General features: G+C 45.1%; 1 protein-coding gene across 1 annotated transcript in view; it reads left to right on the top strand.

The window, feature by feature from the left end:
• The window catches only part of HORMAD1 (HORMA domain containing 1), a 2,731,278-nt gene that overhangs the window by 785,146 nt on the left and 1,932,949 nt on the right, over positions 1-13,183 (top strand). Inside the window, exon 5 of the mRNA XM_069642620.1 lies at positions 7,231-7,251. Within this exon, the coding sequence (XP_069498721.1) occupies positions 7,231-7,251 (21 nt within the window). The remainder of the gene's footprint in view (positions 1-7,230; positions 7,252-13,183) is intronic.

Here is a 13,183-nt window from a genome sequence, read left to right as displayed (position 1 = left end):
CAAATGCCTTCCTTTCGGTCTCGCATCAGCCCCATGGGCCTTCACCAAACTGATGAGGCCAGTAGCAGCAGCTATAAGGGAAAGAGGTATTCAGATCATAATCTATCTGGACGATATTCTGATCCCAAACCAGAACAAATGCTCTCTAGTCAACGATGTGCGTTGGGTGTTCACCTTACTATCTTCTCTGGGGTTTCTGGTGAATCTCGACAAGTCTCAGTTACAGCCACTGCAGAGAGTAGATTTCCTGGGGTTCACCATAGACACGGTGAAAGCGACTCTAGAACTTCCGAGTGAGTGCGATAAAGAAGGAGATCAAGACAGCCCTAGCGAAGAAAGTCATCTCTCTTCGATATCTACCCAGGATTGTAGGCCTTCTTGCAGCTTCCATTCAGGCTATCTTCCCAGGGCCCCTGCATTACAGAGCCCTGCAGAGGCTTAAGACCAGACATGTACAAGGAGGGCTGGGCTACCATCAACTGATAACCCTAGACAGCGAAGCAATCTCAGAGCTCTACTGGTGGCTTCAAAACATGGAAGCCTGGAACGGTCGTGCAATATTCGGCGACGAGCCAGAGCTCATAATAGAATCTGATGCGAGCAGGGCAGGATGGGGGGAAAGATGCGGTCAGATCGAGACCTGAGGAAAATGGTCAGAGAACGAGTTACAACTGCACATAAACTGTCTCGAACTGTTAGCAGGCTCGTTCGCAGTTCAGACTTTCACCAAGGGCAGAGTCAAGTGCGCCGTGGTGCTAAAGATGGACAATGTCTCTGCAGTACGTTACATAAACAAACTGGGAGGCACCAGATCAAAGATGCTGGCAGAGCTAGCGAAAGACTTCTGGCACTATTGCCTCCAGCATCAGATAGCAGTGGTGGCGGAGTATCTGCCGGGAACTCAGAACAGCATAGCGGACTGGAACTCTCAGTACCTGACAGATTCCAGCGACTGGAAGCTGTTGCCCCAAGTCTTTCACAAGTTAAACCGAGTGTGGGGTGCCCTACACACGGATCTGTTTGCATCCAGACTGAATGCACAGATTCCCAATTACTTCAGCTGGAGAATGGACCCGGGTGCAGCTGGAACAGACGCGTTCCTACAGTCGTGGACAGAGGCAGCTCACTACGCGTTTCCTCCTTTCATAATGATCAGGAGACTTCTAGCGAAGGTGTGCAGAGACCAAGCAGAGCTGGTACTAGTGGTCCCCCTTTGGAGATCTCAGCCTTGGTTTCCAATAGTGATGGAACTTTCCTCGGATTTTCCGAGGAGGAACCCCATCGCCCGGACCTCCTCCTCAGCCCATCCGGCCAATATCACCCTCTAGTAGAGGCGGGCTCCCTGCATCTCATAGCGTGCAGAATTTCAGGAGAAGATGGGAACTGCCTGGTATTTCGCAGATCGCTGCAGACTGCATCAGAGATTCCTGGGCGCCTTCCACTTTCAGGAGCTATAATTCGGCATGGGATGCCTGGGCGCGATGGTGCGCAAACTTGCAGTTGGATCCCGTTTCAGCACCTGTAGTACACGTCCTTCATTTCTTAGCGGACACATTTCTTGAGGCTGTGCTTACAGGACCTTAGGAGTCTATAGATCCGCTCTAGCTGCAGGACATGACAGAGTGGAAGGAGCTCCAGTGGGAGAACATCCAACGGTTCACAGGTTGCTGAGGGGGATTAGGCTGAAGAGGCCGCCTGAACCCAAATACTCTTCCCTATGGGATGTTCGGGACGTCCTACAGTTATTTATGAGATGGCCAGAGAACAGTCAACTGTCCAGGTCGCAGCTTTCAGGGAAATTGGCGATGTTGCTCTGTCTGACGGCATGCCGGAGAGTTTCTGATGTAAAAGCATTAGAGATAGATACAAAGATCTTCTATCCGGAAGGGATTGCTTTTACTATAGTGCAAAGAACGAAATCAGACTCGAGTGATTTCCTATCCCTATTTCCCCGAAAACACGAAGTTATGCGTTGCGCAATGCATTAAAGACGACGAGAACGCGATAGCGCTTATTAGGCCGCAAGGCGTCATTCAACTGCTAATTGCGCGTAGGAAGCCCCATCATGCTAAAGCCACGGCGACAATTGCTAGATGGGTGAAAGAAGTTATGCAGTGGGCTGGTATAGATTTAACCCTTTTTGGTGCTCATTCTGTCAGGGGTGCAATGACTTCTAGGGCTTTCTCAGTAGGAGAGTCTCTACAAGACATCATGAAAACAGCTGATTGGTCCTCAGAATCGACTTTTAAGACTTTCTATTTCAAGCCAGTCTCAGAAATGGCTAGCAGGGTGGTACAGAGCTTTGAACAAGCATAATGCTCGCCTCCGTCTTGTCATAGAATAAAGATTGCCCATGCTAACTGCACTGGTCAGTCTTGATTCTATTAAAGACAAGGAGGCGAGCATTATATCCCACCCAAAGGAATGCAAAACATACATATGAGATTTGCATTGTTGAAGGTTATGAAACTGTTTAAATGGTAGTAGAGTATCGCATTCCCTCCCTTACGTCATTTTGTGTCTCTTCTAGGAGATGAACTGAAGCCCGCATGATAACATCACGCGCTGAATCGGAAGTGGTATCAGTTGTCCCGTTGGACCTGTTGGATGGCAAGTGGTAATCTCTGTTGCATCGAGGAAGTTGGAACGTTTACTGACTGGAGGCTTTTCTGCAGACAAAGAAAGAGGAAGGGACCTTTGGGCTGGTAGTCCTTATTGGAGGGTCTGACACCGGATTGGTGGAGGAAGGACTACAATTTACCTAGAGGCTCATGGAACTTGTAGGAGAGCGGTAGAGAGCCTTTAGAAAGGAAAGACAAACTTTTAAACTAACGATTTCTTTCACTGGAAGCAAAAGAAACATTTGTATTAAAAAAAGTTTATTAAAATTTGAATTGCTGTGTTGGTGGCAAAATAAAAGAGTTAAGCATAATGCTCGCCTCCTTGTCTTTAATAGAATCAAGACTGACCAGTGCAGTTAGCATGGGCAATCTTCATTCAAGCATTTATCCTTGGAGAAAATGCTTTTGTTGGATGTATCTATTTATTTGTAATTATGAACACTTTTTGCCAAACATAAGTTAGAGACATTTAATTGCACCGTTAGTTGATCATTTTAGTGTGAGGGTCAGATTAGTATGGTTTGGGGCAAAAGGACAGTTTATATGTTTGACGATGAGACACAGACTGATCTTAAATTTTAGTGACGTAGTTAGGGAATCTCTCCTCGGGATAGGGACATAAAGGCCTTTATCCAACCCTTTTATTTTAATAAAAAATGTCTGATGTTGAAAACTTTACAACTTTGTGTCCGCCTCTCATTTCTGACCCCTTATATATGGTGTCAGCCGTGGGATCTTATTCAGTTGACACAAACTGGGGATCCCACATGAGCATAACACATACAAGCCCTACATTTGTTACATCTGTATCGGGAGAGAAATCTAGACAGGTTCTTTTCTCGACCAGTAAATTGCGATCTGTTAACACATTCAATAAGACTGTCACTACTGTACACTGTAATGTTGGAATTGTCTTTCAATTGTTATCTAGTCAAGCCATTTTGCCAGCCAGAAAAACTATGGAGGGTAAAATGTACCATTGTTTCTGCCACCAAGACTGTCTGATACCTGGAAAGGATGAAATTATAGTTTCTTTGCAGTTAAGGGTAGATTTCCCCTCCAATCTGTCCACTGTAAAGAGGGAAAGTTGGAAAGGCTACCCCTTCTTTCCTGTGGATAAGAATTAAGATTTATTTATCTAAATCTTTCTCCAGTCCCTTTAAAAATCATTAGGGGCACAATAGTGGAAGATTTGGTACATGAGGTTGTTTGGGAAGTATCCGCACAAGAGAAGAATAGAGACTATTAGAAAAATAGCATTCCAGATTCTTTTTTTAATCCTTTTATGAAAGAAACTGGTTGTAAATCAGCTACAAAAGAGATTTTTGGAGAGGGAGCCAAATCTCTCAATATGTTGACATGCTTGAAAGGGTTTCTTAATGAAAAATAGAACCTGATATCAAAAAAACGGTCAGACCACTGTTACGATTCTGGGAAAGAGAGTAGATTTGCTATTGGCTGTAATTTTTAATCTACCCATCCAACTAGTATTAGGTAGCGATGTTCCACACTTTGACCATTGGATCTCCCAACTAGCCCAAAAACACTGTTTTTCTCGGACTACCCGAAGAAATCATTGTTGCTGTCGATTGCCCCAATCCTGAAACGATTCAGAGAAAGGCTAACAAAACATCCCTTTCATATTATCCTATTTATTTCGGGTAAAAGGGAAGGATTTCCTTTGAAAGGCCCTGTTTGGGATTGGGAAACCCAAACCAAGAAACCTCCTCCCTATTTGGGGGAACCTGGAGGCCAGATCTTTAGGGGGAAGGTATGTGATGACTCCTATGGAGTCATCACTGATTCACAGAAAGCGACACTTGTGCCATTCTTAAGAAGCTATTGTTTGAAAGAGACACTTTTGTCACCATAAAAGAACTGGTGTTTGAAAGAGACAATTTTGCCATCTTCAGGGAACCGTTGTTTGAAAGAGACCCTTTTTCCATCTTTAAGGAACTGTTATTTGAAAAGACACTTTGCCATCCTACCTAAATATCCAGGGGAAGGGAATCAACCTCTGGATTCAAGGATTTATCCTTAGAGAAAATACTTTTGTTGGATTTATTTATTTATGTTTTAATTATGAACACTTTTTGCCAAACCTAAGCTAGAGACATTTCATCGCAACAATAGTTGATCATTTTTAGTGTGAGGGTCAGATTATTATGGTTTTGGACAAAAGGACAGTTTATATGTTTGACAACGAGACACAGACTGATATTTAGTTTTAGTTTCCAAGGTAGGGAACCTCTATTTAGGATAGGGTCAGAAAGGCCTTTAGCCAAACCTTTTATTTTAATAATAATTTCTGATTTTGAAAACATTACAACTTTGTGTCTGCCTCGCATTTTTGACCCCTCACAGTATTCATTTATTAGTTTGGGCGGTAGGTATCAGGTAACAATATCTCTATATATATGGGCGTCGTATATAATGTTGCCGGGAAAAGGTTGTGGCAACATTATAAATGTGACCATATATATAGGGACTGGGGCAGCGGAGGTTGGAGGGGTGTCCCCAGCATGTTCCATGTAATAATGTCCCCACAAAAAACGGCAATTTTTCGGCGATTTGTTTGCATGGCTATATTTTTGAGGGGACATTATTACATGGAACCGTTTGGGCTATGAGGTGTCGCTTGCGACATCTAAAGTCTAAACTATTGCATTCGACTACTGGTAGCGAGAAATGGTATAAGGGGGATGCATAGTTTACAAGTGTTGTTTGGTTATTTGCCCACCCGTTCACTACCCATGGCCGTGCTAATCCCTATGGCCATTCCCACCCATTTCCTGACCTTTTTGGCCAAAACACCTACTCACGGGAACTCTTTGAGCTTGCTTTAATTAAGACTTGCCATGAAACGTTGAACTCGAAGTGCCTGCCAGTGTTTTTTCAAGGCAGTCTTCTGAGAGTTCATGGGTTTCATTGCAAGTGTGCCGGTCAGAAAACAAAATGCAGATAATTTGGCCTCTGCCATTTTTTCCAGACCGGCACACTTTAAGTTTGCCAGTGGGGATCACGAATCTCCTGGCAGAACTGACCTGCCCGTAGATCAGGCCCCTGCCAGCAAATAAATGCCTGAATCATCGCACAGCAATACCGGTGATTCAGGTAATCCCATCCCTTGGAGTCGGGAATGGGAACTTAACGGCTCTCTGACGACCGTAATATCCCAGGATATTGGGCGGTGGAGACGGTAAGGGTAGTTTGCCCTCATTATAAGTTTTACGCGTGGGATACTGGCCAACTTATAATGAGGGCCAATTACTTAGTTGGAGTTGTAAACCCTGCTACTGGTGTAATTAAAACTGATGTAACCTGGTCTGCCTTTAGCCACTCGATTTATAAGCACTATGCATATCATATACTGACGTCCTGTTAAAAGCAAGCATTGGCAAAGCCAAAAACTCTTGTGTATAATGTTCGCCTTTTGCCACTGCTATTAGATGTGCAGGTACACACTCCATTTTGCAGCTGCTACCTCATTGGCCAGTTAATACCTCTATGGCTGAGCCTGGCAAGTGCCTTTGCCATGCCTACATAAAAGCCCAAACTGTTGGCATTGCCAATGCTTTTTTTTATTGCTTGAATGTGGGAATGAGTTTTATGATAGATGTATAAGAGGTTCCACAGTTTTGGGACATAGACGGAAAATGCCTGTTTCATGGTTCTTTCCCTTTTGCATTTCTTCTGTAGTCTGCCAAAGTCCTAATTTCTTTTGAAGCGTAACTGCCAGAGAGGGTGACTTTTTCTGCCAGGTAGCTGGGAGCGTGCGTTGTGGCAGAATACGATGCTGGCTTTGAAGTTTACTTGTTTTCAGGGCAAACTGTTGACGTTAGATGTTATGTGCACCTAGTTGCATAAACCTTTCAAAAGGTATCCAGTGGCATGGATGACTCTTTTCAAAGCTGCTAGGGTGGTGATGGATGTGAACAGGGTGTTTCATCTCTCAAGCCAGATAAGGACAGGGCGTGTACGTTGGATCTTAAACTAGATTCTCGTAGTAGGGTTTGTATGCGTTTTCTTTGCATTGAAGCATTTCCTCGTCCTTGTATTTCTTCTGTCCACAAATGGATTTCGTCAGTCTAGAGTATCTGTTCCCTTGTTTTGTTTTTTCTATTGAGGTTAGAAGTTCAGACTGTACTTCAAACAGCACAAATTGGCATTTTAGTGGAATCCTTTTTTTTTTAAAACCGAAAGCAGGTATGCATTGTATTTCCTAATTTATAAATAAGTAATAAGTTTACTTAAAAACAAAAAAACAAAAAAAAGGGCTCCTCGATCTAGCTCATAGGCTGATTATGATTTCAACTAAATTTACAAAAGTCTAACTTTTTATTCCTGTGCAACCTATCATGACAAATAATTGCCTTCTGAAGAATATAATAGATCTCCTGGCATCAGCAAGTAATGAAAGTCTCAGAAGACTTCTCATCACAGACATTTTCTCCCTTACTTGCTTGATTGTTGGAGTATCATTGAATAGGCTAACAGTTGCACTGGATACTGCTTGCATTAAAAACCGCTTATTATATTTGAATGCATTTGTTATTGTTGTCATTAATGAAAGTGCACAATTCTAAATTTTCTTTCTGTATTGTAACAGCTTCGGATGGTTGTTCTGGCGGTAAGTGATCTCAAAATAAAGCATTTTTCTAATTGTATTGATTTTGTAATACTTTTTTGTGTTCGAAGGCAACAAACGCTGTAGGCGGACCAATTCAACCAGACACATGATGAAAGGATGAACGAGGGAGAATGATGGGGGTCAGCAATGACAATATTGGCTTAGAAACACATTATGAAATGTGCAGCTATAGTAAGCAGTGTGCTTTCTATGTTGGGTGGGCAATTACGGAAATTGTAGTAGCTTCATTGTTGCTCTGTTTTCCTTCCTAATTTGCTACATACCTTGATGCCATGCAATATTAGCGTCATTTCTTCATAGCGTTTCTAGTTGAAGGAAGCTAGAGTGATTTTCATTAAAGCTATGGATCACTGGTGTTTGGTAGGTCTGTTGAATTGAGTCAGGTTGCTGAGGTACATTGATGATGGCCATTAGAAGAACCCCATTGCTAACTTGAATGGCCAAGTGAAGACCATACATCTGTATATGTTGGGAAAATATTATATAAAAGCGGTAGTTATGGTTTTGAGATGAATATATATGTTTAAAGAATGTAATGGATTACAGACTTTCATTAGTAGGCAGGCAACTGTTACATTACCATTAAAAGCAGAAGGAATATGATTCCAAGGTTATGTGTCTGATTCTCAAATAATCACACATGTAAAATAAATGTGCAAAGGATGTGCCTTTTTACTTGCATGGTATGTAAAATGCACAGGTTATCCTATTCACAAAGTAGACCTGACATTTCTAGGTGGGCATGCTTGCTCCATTCCAAATTATACTATGGCACAAATTATTTCTAGGGCTGGGTGCATGGAACGCACTTCAATGACAAAAAAGGTCAGTCATTAATTATCAAATGCGGAGAAAATCAATTATATCCTTGTTTGAAAGATGGAAATGCAAATGGTACAGCAGCGTTTCATGAAACTAGTATTCCCCTTTAAAACAAGCATTGGCAAGTCCTAAAGATCTTTTTTCTTTGTGAAATCCTTGTATGTGTAAGCTTTTTTGTGTTGAGCATGACCATGCCTTGACTGCAACGTTTCTTTAAATTGTTTGAAAATAATTTCTTTGATTCTTTTTCTTATTTTACTGGTCATTTGTAAAGTGCCAAAATGCAAAACAACTCAGGACAAAAGGGAAAAAGGAAGCAAATCGTGAGGAAAAATGACAAGGGATTGATTTGGATCAAGGGAGGAGTGGCAATGGGGTAAGCAATCGGTGTTAATGAATTTTAAGTCATATATAGACAGATCTCTACATTCCACTCAGAAGACTGTCTCTTTTCTGGCTATGGCCAGATCCCTTGACTACTGGCAAAGGTCCTCATCACAAGGTGGATGGAGTGGTAAAATGCAGCAGTAACGCTATTACCACAGCATTTACCGCTCTGCCCAATCTCGAGTTGCTCGGAAAATGGGAGTTTTACCTCCAGCTTTTTGATGGAGGTGAAAATCACCATTTTCCGCCAGTGCTTGGCGCTATTAGCGCAGCACTAATTGCGCTGGCACTAATAGCGCAAGAAACCCCCAATGGGAATGGGGATTCACCTCCCCACTGCAACTTGGGATCCCATGCAAATTGCACCAGACCGAGTTGCAGTAACACTAATAGCGTTGTGTGGTATCCCGGCGCAATTAGCACCAAGATAACGGCCAACCACTGATGAGGCCCAAAGGCTTAAAACGTTGTCCTCATCCAATCAGCATACATTGTGTCCAATCGTTAATACATCTATCAATTCTTCTGTGGTTCGTTACTACTTGAAAATCCACTGTCCTCACTCCTTTTGTTAACCCACCAGCTATCTTTAATTATCACCCCATTTCTTTAATCCTTGGCCCTCCTAAAATCAGTGTGCCTATTGCATTTCACAATTTCAAACTTTTGTCGAAGATCTCAATCTTTCAGGCGGGCCTCCTCTCATTCGGGGCACAATGTCTACTTTCTTGGTGGTGTTGGGTGATATCCGCCTAGTTTAAGATGGCAGCAGTCTTTGAACCTTGTCATGCTTGCTTTTTCGGCAGCCTTTGACACTGTCGGCCATGCCATCCTAATTGGCTGTCTCTTTGGTTGCTTTATTGATGGTGCTGCCTTTTCATGTCTTATTTTAACTCTAATCTCATTCAGTATGTTTCTTTTCACCTTTTTGGACATTTCTCTCTAACCTAGACTTTTCAGCATATACACTGACGTTTTAGCTGCTTTGTCTGCTTTGTGCAGGTTTTCTTTCTTCAGCTATGTTAATCACACCCAGCACCTCATCCGGCAAGATAAGATGGTGAGCTGGGTGCCATGACCCCTAAACCTCAACTCTGTGTTCCCTCTATTTCCAGTTAGATGCCTCAGAACTCCATCAGGCTGAACCAGGGGCGTTGCCAGGGATGTGGGGGGGCTGAGGTGGCTATAGCCCTGGGTCTTTTGGTTGTATCCCCGGATAGAAGGTCAGGGGCTACACCCAAAAGGCTAGCTAGCCCTGAGTCCTGTCATTAGTATAGCCCCAGATCTTTTCCAGACCTAGCAATACCTCTGGGCAGAACTCTGATAAAAACGTGTTGTATTTTTTAGAGGTTGCCCTTCTCTTTGGGGCCTTTTCAGACACCCGTTCTGGGGTTTCGAATTCGACATAGACTTCGCTGTGACTCTCCAACCACGTTCCTCCATCCTGTCATTTGTTATACTGCCTTCTGTGCCAAATCTCAGCTTTCACACAGTGTCTGCTCTCATATCCATTGCCTCTGCTCAGATCTAGTCACATCTGGACTTCCTTAACTCCCTCTGTCTTGGGATTCCTGATGGAATAACAGAGTCTTTTCAGTCGTTAGCTCTTTTCACATATGTCTGTGTCCATCTGCAAATGCCTCTACAGTTTGTTTGGTTTAAGGGATTTTCGGTTCTCCAGCATTGGATCTTTCATGGATTCACATGCTTTGAATATTCCCCGTCGGCAGGCTGGGAACCTCGGTCCTTTTTAAAATAGCATTTTCACTTGGAAACCTTTGACACTTTAGTGTCCTATCAACGTCCTTTTGGGTGCTTAGCTACCACCCAATAGGATGTGGGGTTAAATAGACCCGCCCGTGTTGTAGCCATTTTTTCCCAATGTCTTCAGGAAAAGCTTTGTTTCGGCCCTGCGCGACTTGCGGGCTGAAGAAGGTATATGAAGGGGACGGGCACATGGACTGCCTCTATTGCCTCTACCCTCATCACTCCACCGACTCCTGCGACATCTGTAAGGGTTTCTCTCAGAAAACACTGAAGGACCGCAATCGGCAGTTGATATCGTGGCTAAACGATGGGGCCTATCCTCCATCTGAGGTGGGATGGGAGCGCAGCTTAGCGTCTGAAAGGCCTGCTCCTACAGTTCCTCTCCGGTCGGTGTCGGTTGAACCGCTGGCTAAGAAGTCTCGGCCTGCAGACAAGAGCGGCCGCCCCTCTTCGGGCAAACACCTGATGAACAGGATGCTCCTCTTCAGGAGACCATCGTAGGTCATCCTCTAGTAGAGAGTCTTCAAAGCATCTATCCAGGGAGTCAAAAAGGGTGGGATCGCCTGAAAAATCTGCACCACAGCTGTCAGTGCCGTCGACGGGAGTCCCGTCGTCGACGGTTTCACTGCCGGCTACGGTGACTGTCTCCACGATGGTGTTGTCCGCTCTAGTGACTGCGGTCGACGAGGGCCCGAGGTTTTTCGTCGTCGACGGACAATGTGCTACCAGCGGGTGGAGCGTGGCAGCCTTCGGCCTATGACACCCTTCTTCATAAGACACTGTGCTACCAGCGGGTGGAGCGTGGCAGCCTTCGGCATATGACGCCCTTCTACCAGACACTTTGCTACAGCAGGAATCGGCCCTTTCAGTGTCGTCGATGGAGGAGGAAGGAGAGCCTGTGTTGAACCCAACAAGCCTCGGCTTACAGTGTATTGGCACGTCGACGACGGCGGGAGTATAGAATGTTCCATCTGCGTCTCCTCTGCTGAACCCGCAGTCAGTGCTGTCCCTCCAAGTCTTATCTACACTGCAGTCCCTGTTGAGTCAACTGGATTCAAGATTGCCTCCCGTGGGTACGTCCCTGGTAACACCTATCGTCGACGCGGCAGGTGTCCCTCCACGTTCAGCGTCTATGGCTGAGTTGCTGGCTTCAGCACAGAGCCTCCTTGTTCCCATCCGGAGGAGGGTGATCAACCGGACTCTGATTCCGACCAGGGGCCCAGGGGCTCTATCTCTGATGTCTCCTCGTCGCCATCGATAGACCTGACATGGGAGTCTGATGTGGAAATAGAAGGTCCTAGGAGTCCAGCGCAACCGTCGCCTCTGGATGACATTGGGGCATTTCATGCCATGATGGCAAAAGCCTGTGTTGAGTTTGGTCTGACCCCAGAGGAAGAACGAAAAGAATGTTTCCTATTTGACCACATGGGAAAGAGAAGGAAGGCGGTTTTCTCCGTTCCAATCCTGGACCATGTCTGGCAGGAAGGCCTACGCGCCATGCGCCACCCATTTTCAGAGCCTGCAGTCAAAGGCAGATTAGAGAAAAAATGTAAGGCCCCGGACTCTACGCCAAAGTGTTTGATTTCACAACCCACCACTGAATCAGTGGTGTCAGCGGCGGCTAGCAGGAAAGCCAGAACACAGCACAAATGCACTACACCTCCTGATAGCGACGCTAGAAGACAAGATGCCTTCGAAAAAAAGGGTTTTAACAGTGGGGGTGACGACAGTAAAAGCTGCCAGCTCGTTGGCGATTATGGCGCGCTAAGACCGCGATATGTGGCATCGGCAGGCCCATCTGTTAGAACATCTACCCAAGGCTGCCATGTTGCTGGTGTGTGAAGGTGAGGAAGCGTCAAATCACAGCATTAACATCGCTGTAGCTTTAGCAGAATCTGGCTTCAAACAGATTAATAATGGGGTGGTACTACGTTGGCAGGCCTAGCTGAAGTGCACGGACTTCAGGCCGGAGGTTCATTACAAGGTACTAGACATGCCCTGTGAGGGGGAACAATTGTTTGGAGAAAAAATAGATGAAGCCCTCAAGGGCCTGAAAGAGGACTCTGATACGGCGAGATCATTGGGAGCTTTGCAAAGCGGGTGGTCATTTCGCCCCTTCCGTGGAGCTTCAGGAAACACCTGGTTTGCTGCCTCCAGAGACCGGAGTTACGGTCGGTCTGGATACTCCTCACAAGGATATACACGGGCAGTACAGTCTACGCGCAGAAGCCATGATTTTCAGGCATCCAGAAGGAGAGGAGGACAGCCCTCTTCCTCAAAAGGTAAACAAACAAAATCACAACAATGACGGTCTTCGAAGAAATGTGCTGGGGGGCAGAGTAGCTCTACACGTCGACGAATGGAACAAAATTACATCAGACCGTTGGGTATTGGACACAGTACGGTTGGCCCACTTTTTGGTGAAGAAACCCAACGGCAAGTGGCGACCCATTCTATAACTTCGAGCACTGAACAAGACTCTGCAACGCCTGGAGTTCAAGATGCTCACACTTCAAGAAGTCATTTGGTCGGTACAGCCGGGTGAATTTCTGGCATCGTTAGATTTGCAAGACACATATTTCCACATACCCATGCGTCGACGACACCGAAAATTCCTGCGATTGGTAGTGGGTCAAGATCATTACCAGTTCCGAGTGCTCCCGTTCGGTCTGAAAGCGTCCCCCAGGACATTTACGAAATGTTTAGCTCCAGTGGCGGCGTGGCTCCGACGAGACGGTTATCACCTCTACCCTTACCTGGACGACTGGCTGATACACGGATCATCACCGGCGGCGACGCGGGCAAGTCTCAACGTTACCATGCGCCTGTTTTAATGACTGGGCTTTTCCATCAAGTTCGAAAAGTCATATCTATCTCCCTCCAGGAGCTTGCTATTTCTGGGCGTAGAATTTCAAACTCAGCTAGGCCTGGTGTA

This window comes from Ambystoma mexicanum, chromosome 1p (genome assembly GCF_040938575.1).
Source record: "Ambystoma mexicanum isolate Mex_15411 chromosome 1p, UKY_AmexF1_1, whole genome shotgun sequence".
Classification (NCBI taxonomy): domain Eukaryota; kingdom Metazoa; phylum Chordata; class Amphibia; order Caudata; family Ambystomatidae; genus Ambystoma; species Ambystoma mexicanum.
This window is presented reverse-complemented; position numbering and strand designations above follow the sequence as displayed.